Source organism: Rhea americana, unplaced genomic scaffold (genome assembly GCF_003343005.1).
Source record: "Rhea americana isolate MKP2758 unplaced genomic scaffold, rheAme1 scaffold_82, whole genome shotgun sequence".
In the NCBI taxonomy this organism is placed as follows: domain Eukaryota; kingdom Metazoa; phylum Chordata; class Aves; order Rheiformes; family Rheidae; genus Rhea; species Rhea americana.
The window spans coordinates 1912103-1926938 of record NW_028187001.1 but is presented as its reverse complement, the minus strand read 5'-3'; the positions used below and the strand labels follow the sequence as shown (position 1 = coordinate 1926938).

The 14836-nt window shown below is 40.5% G+C and overlaps 1 protein-coding gene across 1 annotated transcript in view; it reads right to left on the bottom strand.

Annotated features, from left to right (window-relative positions):
• Window positions 1-3599: 3599 nt before the first annotated feature.
• REPS2 (RALBP1 associated Eps domain containing 2) overlaps window positions 3600-14836 on the bottom strand; it is a 65840-nt gene continuing 54603 nt past the window's right edge. Inside the window, exons 15-18 of the mRNA XM_085323161.1 lie at window positions 11085-11168; window positions 8374-8519; window positions 6190-6295; window positions 3600-4292 (exon numbers count right to left, since the gene is read on the bottom strand). Coding sequence (XP_085179287.1) covers window positions 4224-4292; window positions 6190-6295; window positions 8374-8519; window positions 11085-11168 — 405 coding nt within the window. The 3' untranslated portion in view covers window positions 3600-4223. The remainder of the gene's footprint in view (window positions 4293-6189; window positions 6296-8373; window positions 8520-11084; window positions 11169-14836) is intronic.

Here is a 14836-nt window from a genome sequence, read left to right as displayed (position 1 = left end):
AAAACTATTTTTTTCACCTTAGTCAAAAAATATGTGGCTTCATGAGGACCTCTTTTCCTTCTGACTTTCACAATACCAAGAATTTTCTTGTCAAGGACTGTGCGTGCTGAAGGCTAAAGGGCTGATGGTAGTGGAAAACTGACACTCCTCATACTCTGGCAATGAACTTTTACGGACTCTTTCTCCCAGTCTGGGAGCTCAGCTGGGAGAAAAGCAGCTCATACACCAGGGAAAGGTAATTTCCATATTATGTCAATCCTAAAAGCTTTCTGCGAAGAGTTCCGAGCCCCAGCCATCCCTCTGGGGTTGTTTTACAACACAAGCCATCCTCTCCCCGCGCCGGTTAGCCCTGATAGCATCACACTTGTAATATCTGRATGACAGTTGAGCAAGTTCCTCTCCCTGATGTAGCAAAAGAATTCCCAGAAGCAAAACATAAAAATAGTTTGGAGATAATCTTTTGAGTTAAAAGGATATTTGTCAACATACCATTAACAGGGCTGTATTCACCRATGACTGACTTTTGTGCTATGTCAGTCACATGAGAACTCTCTGGAAAGATGGTAATATTTTCGCTGCATCCTAGTGTTAATTTAGTGATCAACATCCTCCTCCTAATTATTAAGGACTGGTGCTTGCAACAGGCATTTTGTTTAGGCTGATGCCTCTGAAATGGAAACTGTTCACCTTGCTTAATACTAGGTCATTATTTATATTTAAAGGCTCAAATAATGATAGCTTGGTCACAGGACAGAGGCAAAAATCTACACTTTGTTGGACATTTTCCTTTTTTCACCTGTGAATTACCAAGTATCAAAATAAGTACTTCATAGAAAGGTATTAGGTTTAATAAACATGAATGAGTCCACAAAGAAATGCATGATCAAAAGAAAGATACTCAAACTGAAGAGGATCCTTATCTGGGATGTTTAAGAATATTTAGTCGTCCAAATCAGGACAGCTGTAGGAAAGCAAAGATTTAGGAAGCAGCAGCGGACCAYGGGCACTGCCAGCCTAGGGGTCAGCACACCCTGTCGGGCGCGAGGAAGCTGTGTTTAGCTCCTGTTCCCAGGCAGCCTCCCTYACCGTGATCCTCCGCTCTGTGCAAATACCCACAGAATCAGTGAATGGAAGAGAGTGAGCCCTGAGGAGCAAAAAGGCGCTCTCGCCCCTGGTAGGGCTGCAAGCTTGGACAGGCAGGTTCTCGTCCCTGTTCTAGGTCAGGTAGAACAAGGACTTGAAAGCTCACTGCTCTCCTGCAGCTCAAGAAAGTGTCTTAGATATTAAAAAAAATGGCTGTGAAATCTCCCATTTTGACCAGATGCTTTGTCTTGGGTCTAGGAGCGTCTCCCATCCAAAATTTCATCTAGCAAATGTTTCTGTAAGAAGTGGTGACTCCTCTGAACCCTTGTTTTTCCAGTGGAAAAATACTTCTTGAGAAACTTAGTGGTACTGGACTTAGATGTAAATTTGGACCAGCCAGGGTACATTAATAGTAGCCATGGGCATGGCTGTGCTGAGCAACTGGCTGCCAGAAGCAGTACCTGTAACTTCATTATGCCTTCCCGCTCCCTCTCAAAATGGTAACAACCTCCCAAAACAAGAGTCACTTTTTCATTTTATATAGATTACCATGATTGCTGCAGTACTGAGGCCTAGAGGAGAATAATTTCATGCATCATATATATAACACATTACCATTTCTCCTTGAATATTTTGCTTTCCTCTCTGTATAAAGCAGTATATCATCATCACAGCTGATACCACACCAAACTGAACATAAGATCAGCTATTATTCCAGGCCTTGAAGCCGAGTAGAGCATTTGATTGCACCTCTAAAAATATAACTTCAGTAATAGTTAAATTTTAAATTTATTAACTCCTGTAGTAGAGTAATAACTGAGTAAATACAGCACTGACAGTTATCCAGCTATCCTAATTTATAATGAACAGAAAATAATTGTACTTCATAAGTGAGACATCCAAAAAAGCTATGTGAAATAGACTTTTCAACTCTTCCCTTGAACAGCATCTCCTTAATGGTTAACCCAGGTGAAATAAATGGAGGAAGCTCTTATCGAACACAAGAAAATTGTCAACAGCCTTAAAAATGCAACTTATACATTTCTTTGTAATCATTGAAAAGCCTTCCTCCAATAGTTACTTTTTAACCAAATGACAGTGTGAACACTAAAAAGCAAACAAAGAGCATTTCACTTCCTTAAAGTTTCAGTAATCATTCAGTGTAATGAACAAAACAAACAAACAAACAAAAAAAGATGTTAACTTCTAAACACTACCACTAATAACCAGATAATAACMAGAGCCTAGCAGTTCTTTTGCAGCTCAGAGGCAAAGTTTGCAATTCTAGTATTTCGTCATGGACCATGAATGACCATCTCCCTTAAGCTATGGAACAGTCACACAGGCAGTCCCAAATCCAAAGAAATAGCTAAATAGTTATTATTGTTGACGCARTGATGCTTAGCTGAATTAAAAGTAGTATGTTACAAAAATAGACTTTCAGTAACAATTGTGCAAATGCTTTTTTTTTTCCAGCTTTGGATTTATGGATCTATATTACACATCCTTTCAGCAAAAGTAGTCTGTTTAGCCACCTTTTTAGGCATTTATGTTGATGTCATTCTTGTTTATCTCTAAGCAAAACTTTTAGCTGTTTGATATCCAACTGCAACCACTGGTTATTTCAAACCTGTTTCTGCTTTCTCCCTGACCCAGGGCCATTCTTTAGCTGCAGGGAGAAAGCATCACCTCAGAAATGGAAGAAATATAATGCACATTTTTTGAAAGCCAAATGCATACACTTAAATTAGGTCACTGAACAATAGGATATGAAACACATCCAGCGTCACATTTAAGGGGGCTAACAGGCAGGTGACATTCCATTGCAATGAAGCATGCAACATACTCATAAAGGCAGCACGGCTGACATCGTTACCTATGAAATTATCTGCTGAATATTGGACCAAGAAATTAAAAATTAGTTAGCTGGCTTCCATTGCTAGAACTGAGACCTAATCCAATGACCATTGCATCTATGGAAAAATTTCCATGGAATTTATTTGGCTCTTCATCAGACCCAGGTTAAAAATTAATCTTTGCTTCCTTATTTAGAAAACAGATGGGCATTAGCAGCTTCACCTTATCAGTAGCACCTGCAGTAAGGTGCAAATGAACCTTAATGATAGCATGCTGTAGGAGGCAATTTCCATCACAGCATTTTATAACCTCATATACAGGACTTGTGCAATCTCATTTCTTGTACACATCCTTAGAACAATTCAGCAGCTATTAAGACAAGAAAGCAGACTAATACAAACATACATAGAATAGGTTTTATAAAAGTGCTGAGCAGAATGCATTTTTAACCTCCTAGAAGAACTACACTGTTGATTTGAAAACAAACAAGAAAGCAATAAACCAATGATCTCAAACATGCTAACAGTTTATAAGGACACTAGCAGTTGCAAGCAAGTGATTAAACACTGGTGGTAGCAAACAGTTATAGCTCAAAAAAAAAAAACAGATTTTTTTTTTGTAATTTCCAAAATAATCAAATTTTAATATTTTTTACTGCTCTTTCATATGATTTGATACTTATAAAATAAAGTTCCTCTAACATTAAAATACATCCGTGATTGAATAATAAACAGTATTAAGAAAATAATTATCTGACATGTGATTGTGGATAAAGACTCTGCATGTCCAGAAAGTTTTATTCTTTGTTTTACTTTAAACCCACAGATACTCTGCCATGATATACTCCTACAGGAATAAGTAACATCCAGGAACTCACCTCAGAGAGTGAGTTTTAAACAAGAATTCTGGAATTGTACCTCTTAATAATTGTGGCAAGAGGTGCTCCAAGGATGCATATAAATCAGGAATTCTTTACATAAATAAAATACTCTTAGGCTATTTCCTTTCAGTGGTCCACATTTACATGTTAGACTGGGAAGAGGGTGGGAAGAAGGTAAACCATCCCCCACTCAGAAATATCCTACAGTTTGATATTTATTTTCTGTATCTTCTTCATCTGCCAAGGCCAACATGCACAGTAGGTCACAMAAGAGACCTGACAACCTGTTCTTCCCCAGTGCCGTCACCTCGGTGAAAGCTTTACGCAGTTGTGCTGTGCTCTTATCGTTGCAAAACTCTTGGCACAAGCATTCTCTTACTGCCGCTGAATAACTTGCCAAAGGTCACAAGACTGTTACAGGACGTAGCTGCTCCAACTGTGTTTCCAAGGCAATTCGTTCCTTATGAACTTCCTGGAGCATGGAGAGAGATGCACTGTAAGTTTTGTGACACTCACATGCACTAGTAAAGAGCTGTGCAGTAAACCACGAGCATTTACTAGACACAAGGCTTTACTGTTTACATGGCATTCTGTGTAGTCTCAAAACATTGTATAAATACCTGACAACTGTTCTTCACAACAGTCAGAATCACAGAGTGGGTGAGGTTGGAAGGGACCTCTGGAGATCATCTAGTCCAACTTCCCTSCTCAAGCAGGGTCACTTAGAGCATGTTAGACAGGGCTGCATCCAGGMGGGYYTTGAAKATCTCCAGAGAAGGAGACTCCACAACCTCTCTGCGCAACCTGKKCCRGKGCTCTGTCACTCTCACACTGAAGAAATTCCYCCTCATRKTCARRTGGAACTTCCTGTGTTTCAGTTTGTGCCTGTTGCCTCTTTTTCCTGTCTCATGGGACAACTGAAAATAGTTTAGCCCCGTCCCCTTGACACCCTCCCTCAGGTACTTATATACACTGATAAGATCCCCCCTCAGGCTTCTTTTCCCCCGGCTAAACAGGCCCAGCTCTCGTAGCCGTTCCTCACAGGGCAGGTGCTCCAGTCCTCTGACTATCTTCATAGCCCTACACTGGACTCCCTCCAGTAGTTCCATGTCTCTCTTGGACTGGGGAGCCCACAACTGGACACAGTACTCGAGATGATGCCTCAGCAGGGCTGAGTAGAGGGGCAGGATCACCTTCCTCGACCTGCTGGCAACACTCTTCCTAWTGCAGCCCAGGAGACCATTGGCCTTCTTGGCCACAAGGGCACATTGCTGGCTCATGGTCAAYYTGTCATCCACCAGCACTCCCAGGTCCTTCTCTGCAGAGCTGCTTTCCAGCAGGTCAGCCCCCAGCTTGTACTGGTCCCTAGGGTTATTTTTCCCTAGGTGCAGGTCCTTGCACTTGCCCTTGTTGAACCCCATGAGGTTCCTCTCTGCCCAGCTCTCCAGCCTGTCCATGTCTCTCTGAATGGCAGCACAGCCCTCAGGTGTATCAGCCACTCCTCCCTTCTTAGTACCATCAGCAAACTTGCTGAGGAGGCACTCTGTCCCTTCGTTCAGGTCATTGATGAAGATGTTGAACAGGCTGGGATCCAGTACTGAGCCCTGGGGGAYGCTGTAGGTTTAATGGCAAGAGAATGCCAGTTCTGGTCACTATGTTCCATTTCCAAACCATTGAGAACTGGAAGTATTGTGGACAGTTACACATTTAGCTCTCAACCCCCAATAATAATGTGTGATTAGTGACTGATGTCAGCAGTTTTAGAAAGAACCCTGTAACATAAGTTCACCTCTCTTTCCATACCAGTGTGTTGATAATATGCAAGGGAGAAAAAGCTGCAGGAGATAAGGTTTGTACTACCCTTGGTTTAGGACACCAGAAAAAAAAACAATGCTCATAATTATAAGAAAGTAGCTCCTTGAGAATACTTTAAAATACAAGCCAGTYGACAACATTAAAAATCAGTCTTAGGTATTCACTTAAAGCACAGTTCAGCCACACTGTTGTATACCGAATGCCTGACTTCTGGAATCAGTGTCTATGTGGCAAAAGTGATCAGAAAAAATTAAAAGTTCTGCTTGAGTTGCTCATCTGCCCTGCGTGATACCATCACATTATCTAATTTTTTCAGAAGCATAAACCTGCTCTAACTGACAAGACAGCTGTATGCACACAGGCATAAACAGTAGAGTTTAGCTCTTTCTACAAAGTCTCATTCTACCCACACRTACTGCTAGCTATTCTCTTCCAGAGAGTAGGGAATAATGCAGTAGGTTTCACCTGAAAAAGGAACAAGATGCTCTGTTGGAGGTGACACATAACTGATTGCCAGGAGCACTGTCATCRGGATTTTTCAATGCATTCCTTACCTTCAGCTGCTGCTGGAGCTCACTGTTCAACCTGGCTAGCACAGCATTGGCTTCTTTGTTTTTTCGTATGGCAGTCTGAATAGCCCTTTTCTGCTTGGAAGACTGTCTGCCAGACAGATAAATACAAAACATTTCAATTAGGAGCCTCAATAGCAGCTGATGCCAGAAGATCAACCATCCATTTTGTGCTTCTATACACACTGGACTACACTTTAAGGAGTACAAACTACAAATCTAAGGAACAAAAATATAACACTGAAGTCAGATGGCTGAATCAGGTGGACTGTTTGAAAGTAAAATGGTCACACTTGTTAAGCTGAATGACAAACATTCTAGGCTGTCTCAATTATTTTAAAATCACTGGAGTCTGATTCAGCCTAATAATAATCCTTGCATAGTWTTTTTTGAAGAATCTTTTCTCTAGCTCTTTTTCAAACAGTAGAGTTTAGTGATTCATGAGCAGTTAACAGAAAATAAAAAAMCATTTTATTTGGAAAGAAAGGACATCTGCATGAAAATATTGTCTTAGATTTTTCAGAGCACAGCTGATTCTGCTACTTGAAAAATTAATCTTTTTTTTTTCAAAGCAGTCACTTCCACAAAACCATCTGATGTCACAAAGAGAAACAGGTAGGTGAATTACAGACTTCCCTCACCTCTTTTGCTGCTTAAAGAACGATTTTTTTCCTGTTATTATTACTGCATAGCCCATGGTAAGTGGTTTGGAGTAAATTACAGTTAAGCAGACAGGTAGAAAACAAGACAGTTCAGTACATAAGAATCAACTTACCAACAGAAGTAACAACAGGAAAAAGGAAAGAAAGCATAAAATACCGGCTGAATAAGCAACCCCTCTTCTAAATAGATTATTTAAAAGTCTTACATGAGGCATCAACAACTCTTTAACGACAACATAGTCTAAAACAGATGCCCATCCTAAATAACTCCACAGTGGTACACCCCGTTAGCTCTTTCTTTAAACAGAGCTGATGGCAGTGATCTTTGCAACAGAACTGCTGTTTCCTGGAATAAGCTAGTTTTTATGCTATTATCTTCCAGCAAATTGCTATTTTTCTGCTTAACTATTTTGCTTCAAACCACTCTCCATAGGCTCTAGAGTAATTATGATAGGGGAAAACAAAACAAAACAAAACAAACAAAAAAAACAACACAGAGATCTATCCCCACCGTCATTTAAACATTTTAGGAAAGATGCAGACGAGACTGGATTAAGTTGAGAAGTTAACAAATGTTGTTATCTTTCTTTGAACCACTACGGCGCACACATTCCCAAAGCACAAAACAGCACTTTGAGGGCATCCTAGGAGTCCTATTATTCAGTCTAATCTCCAATTTCGCAGCACAGATTCAGGCTACTGATAAAGTTTGCCAAGAACTGCTTGACTGATTTGGGCAGTGTGGCTTTGTTTCAGATTGAGCTAGATGTCTTTGAAAGGCTTTGAGTGAAGGCAAGCCATAAYGTCTGCACACTGTTTCAGCTGCGGGAGACGTATAGGCCCTAAAGGCCTTCAAGTGCCTTCACTTACCATGCCTCAGTAGTACAGCCCCTCCCACATAGCTATCAAATAAATATACACTGAAGTCCCTAGAACTCYTTGTTCGTGACAGCTTCAGCAGTTACACTGAGGAGAGCAAAATAACACACACTGCACTTGGCAGTTATTGGATCGTCATGATGTCTACGGCTCAGCTCATACCAATGGCGAGCTCATTTCTACCATTCCTTGCTATGGAGAAATACCACAAGGATATGACCAAGCAATCTTGAACTCCAGTTCCTGCACATTGAAATGATTGTATCTGTCAAAATGAATGAGTAAAATTAAAAGACTTGTGCAAAATGAAAACACACACTCATAGAGTTAAAAAGAGATCTCTGCTAGAGATGTTGGCTGAACAACGAGGCTTGATCTTCAGACATGCTTAATAGGCAGAGAGGTGGGAAAAYTGGTACATTTTGAAGAGGCCATCAATCAAATACTACCACTTAGAGTCTGTACAGACTTAGTCTGTATYTGAGTGGGCAAATCTAGATCTCAGAGGCCTGTATCTCATGATGAACTTGCAAAACTGGAAACATCAAGCACAGGWATTACACAAAAAACAACCCCAGTTACATCAGATCTCATGGTGCAGTTTGACATGCTTGGTATGGGTTTTTACTTTTGGACTGGGAGGTGAGGCTTAACTGCTGGCAAGGAAGAGGTCACATTTATGGTGGGAGAAAGCTCGGGGTTCTCCAGTGCCTGCGTCTCAGGCCGGAACTTCCTGCGGACAGGTTTGGAGGGCGGCTGAGCGAGCACCACCTCCTGTAAGGGAAAAGCACAGCAAGGTTAGGTCAGGCAATAGATGTCCAGTTACTAAGCCTGGGAAGATGCAGAAATTGCTCATGTCCAATCTAAGATTTCATAATTTAAAGAGGTGCAGAGCTTAATTTAAATTTGGTAAAAGTCTCTTAGTTTTTTTTGACTTTGTTCAAAGAAACAATAACCCCTACAACCCCCTAATGAATGAAGCTATTACACTACTGTTTTGTCTTCACCTGGGTTACAGACTCCTCAAAACTGGACTGTACAGCTCTATGTACAAACACATACACTAGTTCCCAATTGGCTCAAAAGCATTTAAATCAAAGTAAGATTTACTTTTAATTGTGCATGTCTGCTAAGAATTGATAATCAATCACTTGCACCTCAGTTTACTGCCTTGATACCTCACTCTTTGGCATGGATTCTCTTCCTTCTTTTCCTCCACTCTTATATGAAGCAGCACTGAAACTAGCCTAGAAAAACACGTGTATAATTATCCACGCAAAATTAACATGTTGAATGTGTAGATGATCAGGTTTTTTTCTTGACAGTTTGCCTTGAAGAGACAGTCTGACTTATAGGTAAAACAAAAAGTCTTTGATTTTTATGTCTTTAACAGTAAGAAGAGTTTTCACTATTTTAAATTAAGACAGCCTTTCTTTCACAATGGAAGTGGTTTAAAACTTTATAGATGTTTCAATACTGCAATATAAATATGCTACTTTTCAGTGACTTTTATAAGATCTCTTTTACAAGGGATATGAGCATTATTGTCCCATTTCATGAACGAGAAAGCTAAGGGTAGAAGAAAAGATAGAATGACATGACAAAGGTATTTAGTGTCACAGTCAAGAACAGAACCTGTTTTATTTTCACTCATGCAGTGTGCCTTTTGCTGGGCTAGGCTATCTTACTATGTTTTGGCCAAATGCTAATAAAATAGGAAAAAATTAAATGAGGTGGCCTACTTTGAACTGAGCCAGCAGTCATAAGAAAAAAAAAAGTATTCAGCCTGGCTCAGCAGAAGAGATTACTACGAGTGACATGGAATGAAAACAACATAAATCCATCAACATTTAGAATTAGAATTATTAGAGGAATTAGAATTGTAAGGGACAAGGAATTTTGATATTAAAATACCCAAATTACTAACACTTTCACCATCACTTGAAAAAAAAATTTTAAACATTATGAGATCTTTTGCTCAGGACACCAGCACTGCACAGATCTCAGATAATACTGTGCTCAGAAACCCTATGCTTGTGTGTAGCTCTCTGTAAACAGATGATGTAGAGCAAGCAAGGAACCTGTGTCTGACTTCTGCAACTATAAACAGGTAGGATGCCAAATACATAATCCATGACTATCTTAAACTGCCAAAAAAACTCCAAAATTCATAGGGTAAATCCCTCTCCCACTTCAAACACAATACTGGAAGAAACACCAGTTCCTAAAAGCAGATCCTTCCACAGGGGCTCTTTGACAGACTGCTGAGGCACCAGCCCTTTAAAGGCCACAGTCAGCACTTCACCCACAACCTCCATCCCACAGCCTGTGGCTTCTCTGTATGTTAGGGASTGAGCTGGGAAGATACTGACTATGAAGCAGGTGGACCAAAAGAATTTAAATTTTCCCAGGAGAGGTGCAAAGCAGAGCCAGCAAAATGTGGGGCTCGGCTCAAAGTAGCAGGCAGTGAACACAAGTGGACCAAGGACGCTGCCTGAAAAGCCCTACTGTACACAGAAAAATTATGCTGGGGCATTTGTCAGTGCTCCCCGTTAGGSCATGAAGCATATTGATGCTCCCTAGGGCAAGGTATATGCTAGATATAGCACCTGCCAACACTTCTTGCCTGAGCTGAGCAAAGATTTTGCAGGTGCCCCCTGGCTGCAGTAGGGGCTGGGGCAATCTCCAGCTGCCCTCTATCAAAAATCTGTAGGAGGAGGCAGTGGCAGCATGAGTACAGCTAGGAAAACGTTTGCTTAAGGCCACTCTATCCATGAGTGAGGCTCTGTGAAGACTGTCATTGCAATTTTAGTGATTAATTTATACAAATTACATGCTCATGCAAAAACATAATAGAAAAAYGTACATCTTAAGCAAGCATTCGAGGAAATGTCTCAAATTCTATGCACATTTAGTAGCAGATTCTGACCTCTAGCAAACAGGAGTGTTTATATGGGATCAAAACCGAATCTTTAATAACCGGAAGCAAGAAGTGTGTCACAATTTGGAAGATTTACTGTGAAACAGAGGTCAAAAACAATCAAATTCTCTTTTGTCTTCCCTAAGGCTCCACAAGTCCCTATTGATTCGAAACAAATGGCAARCTGCCCTTCTTAAAGCACATACACTGATGTGTATGTACTAAGAGCTTTCTTAATGATTTATCTGAGCTGATGTCACACATGATCCCAGTTCTCTCTAGCGCCTTGACCTCCAGAGAAGATAAACATGTAAAAACATAACCCTAACCCCCAGTTTAATTGCTTTAAAACCTAAAACAACGACATTTGTTGATGAAGGCAAATCACTCGACAATAGAACAACATGTGCAGGTCTCACCTTCTTTGTTGAACTGTTTTCTTCTGTCTGTGATGTGGGTCTATTCAACTGAGGATGTAATTCAACCTCGGATACTTGCTCTGTCTGTAACAACAAATCAGTCATTGCTACACCCAGAAAATGACTAGCAGTCACATACAATAAAGTCAGTGAAAGGAAACATTATACACAGAAAAGTTACCTTAACAATTCAACAGCGCAGGAAATAGAGATCCAGCGTGACAGCTGAATGGATGACATACGTCTTTTGTAGATTTTTAATGCCACTATTTTCTTTCTTTTTATTTTGATAGCAAAACAAGAGAAAAGCTTTTTTCTGTGAAATATTAGGAACCATGCCTCTGAATATAAATGACCTAGTGCCCAGGACATCTTCTAGAGTTACCCTTATCGCCTAAAGACTCATAGAAAAAACTAAGGCCTGGGGCAGGGTGGGAAATAAAAGCTAGAAAGATCTTGGTTGCACCTTGTCACCTTATCATCTCCTGAAACTGATGCAAATKCATTGGACTAAGCCTCTGCCTTTGAAATATGTAAGGCTAGAACGAAAAACTATGAAAGATACCAAAAATTACTATAAAGTTACTAAAAATATAAGTCATAAAAGAAGCCAATAATCTCTCTCCTTCCTTCCTTCCTTCCTTCCTCCCAAATAGAAACCTAGGTTAAGACTTAAAACATGGGTCTACACTTAAGGCAAACAAAACACCCCACCTCCAATAACTTTCTTCCACAGGTGTAAAGTGGAGCACAAACCCTTTTCTTTCGCTGCCTCCCAATCTTCCAGTACCTTTGGAGTTTGCTTTACCAGGACATGGTGCAGCACTTCTGCTAAGGAAGGGTACCAGAATCTGGAGGTATTTGTCCCTGGCATACCACGAAAATTTGGTAAGGCCATTTTCCATARAGAAGCTATCAGGTGGCTCTTCAAGAAGGGGAGGGAAGGAAGGAGCAGGAAGGTGGAAGACACTCAGCTCCCGCCTCTTCTGCTCTTCCCCAATTCTGTGAAGACAGAGCCCAACTGACAAGGRCCTCCAGGCAGGATAGGCAATCTGCCATCATGATCTTTTCTCAAAAATGGCTCATTTCTTTAAAGAAAAAAAAAGTTTGTGTCTAAAACAAAAAAGTGCAAAGTAAAACCCAAACTTTAATGGGGCCAAAATCCTACCAACAATAATTTGTCATGCACTGAAGAGTCTAACCTCCTGTTGCTTAGACTCATCAAGTTCTGTAGCAGTAAAAAGTTTCACAGTGCTTAATYATAAGTTTAAAAAAAGACAGAATGTACAGAATTTGGTATGTTTTAAAAAAAGAAGATCTTTTTTATACCACTTCCATTTCTTTCATAACAAAAACAATAAGARCTCAACAAAAAGCTGCAGGGGAAAAGGAGTTCTGTCAGGCTACTGCTGTTCTTCAACTATATGATGTCGAACATGTGCACAGAGGAGTGCGATTTGTGATCTCCTTCTAAATGCACGCGCAATTCCTCTGGAGAGCAGGAAAATGTGTCTCGGCTGACAAGATTTCTCTCCTGCTCTTCCAAGTGCTACATCTGCAGTGTTATCTGATGCTAGAAAATAAGTCTACTCTAATTTTCCAGGAGTTTTTGAATATTAATATTTTAAATACTTGGATTTTAATAACTATTAGATTTTAGCATTTCAATTCTGGAAATCACTTCATGGATTGAAAAGCTTCTATTACAACCAGTGACTAGACGATCTCCAGAGGTCCCTTCCAACCTTGCTGATTCTATGATATAGGAGGGCAAAATGGAAGACAGCAATATTCTGTTCTGTCTACAAAAATCAAAGATCTTTAGAAAAGCATATTATGCAATACAGCATTTCTTTATTAATAAGCTGAATAGCCCATAAACTCCCTGATTTCTAGGATCACTTTCTATATATTYGAAAGAAATCAAGTTTCTAAGCACTGGTAACAGTAGTCTGGCAAAGTTGCAGTCAACATTAAACCYTGCCTGCAAGGCAAGAACACAGTACCTTATTCCACAGAATGAGAGATGGACCTTGTGAATATTCATACACAGGTAAATGCAACTTTTCAAGAATCAGCCTGAGCAAGTAATACAGAAATGACWAATAGACTTGTACTCCACACTGTCAATTACAAGTAAACAGGAAAATAGAAATCAGAATAAGATAACAGGACCTGGAGGAGGAAAAAAACAAACCAGAACCCAACATGATCAAAAAAATGGCCTCATTGGAGGAGAGAATATTATTTTAAATTGAAGAAAACTGAAATGGGTAAAAGGGCAAACTTTGTGTCCTGCTGGAAGCAAATACAAAACAGAGTGCTGATRCTGATGCCCAAAGGCTATGATTTCAAAGCTTCCAACAATCCACTAGCACAGTTCCTAATGGGGCTGCACCTATTTCTCACTGGCTATATGAGCGTGGAGATGTGGCTGGTAGCTTAACAACCGTGACTACTAGAGGGCTTCAYACCTGCTGGCTTAGGTTGGAACTGCGGAGCTGGCTGTTACTCCCTGCTGTCAGGATAGTGAGTGCATACCTCAGCCAGGTATGCAAAGCCCAGCAGCCTGGACAGTGCAGGCAGACAGTGAAATAAATAAATGGCTACATTTGACCAAAAAACAACAAAAAAAACCCAAAAAACAAAAAACAAAACAAAAAAAAATCCCACCAGTTCTGGTGAGGCAGCCCATCCGTAACGAGGAAAACCAAGCGACTGCCGTGTCCCTAAAGTGCCACCTAGTGGCACGCAAAACAGGCCATTTCTGTGTATTTTGCTTAGAGTGCAAAAAAATAGCGGTGTTCGTATTCTGTGCTTGTACACTGAATTGCGCTTGTTCCTGCGGTGCAGATTCATTCACAGGGTGGGAGGACAACAAGCGCTMGGACAGAGCGAGCTGTAGCTCTTTGGAGCTTCTCCCTCACGTAGAAGCTTGGTCAGTGATTTGCAGTATTTGATGATACAGAAAAATCTGTATGCTGCTGCAGCGGATTTTGTTCAAGGGTTGACACTACTTAACCTAGGCAAAAATCTTTATATATAAACTGCAACTGCATCAGTGCAAGGGTTTTCTGATACAGCTAATCCAGGAATCTTCTCTAGACAAGGCTTTAGAGGCTCTGCAAGCACTCCTACAACCTGGTATCTCCCCACACTGTCCCCACATGGATTTTAACGGAAAAATCTTCCAAGGGGATATTGGAAATTTCCAGTGGTAACACTGTGAGATTTCAGAGTCTGAACTTTCTCCTTAAAGAGTAATATCTCCTACCTTGCTGACTACTGAAAATACATGGAGAATATTCCAAAGAAGGAAGCTGCTTGAAGTATGCTTCTGCAGGGAGGGAACCAGTCTAATATTCTTAGACATAACACGGCATTGACAAAAGGAGGAGCAATACACCTTTTTTKGGGGGGGTGGGGGGAGAGGGGCGCAGAGGAATCTTCACAGATTTCCTTCCCATCTCTGCTTTGGATGAGGGGTGAAACCAGTCCCTGTAGCCTTCTGCTTGTGGGAAGAGTGAGACCGACTCCGAAACATTTCTGTCTGAACTCTATAGTGGTGTGCAAGGAGAAAGTGTTCCAATTAAGGTGGGTTCCTTTTACTTAATTGTACTTTTTGATTGTTCTTATTGCATGCTTAGTATAGTCTTTGAGCAGCTCATTTCTCAATCAGAAACACAGCAAAAAAGCTTCCTTCAGCACAGCAGTAAATGTCCTAAAGAAATGTTTCTCTGATCACATCATTA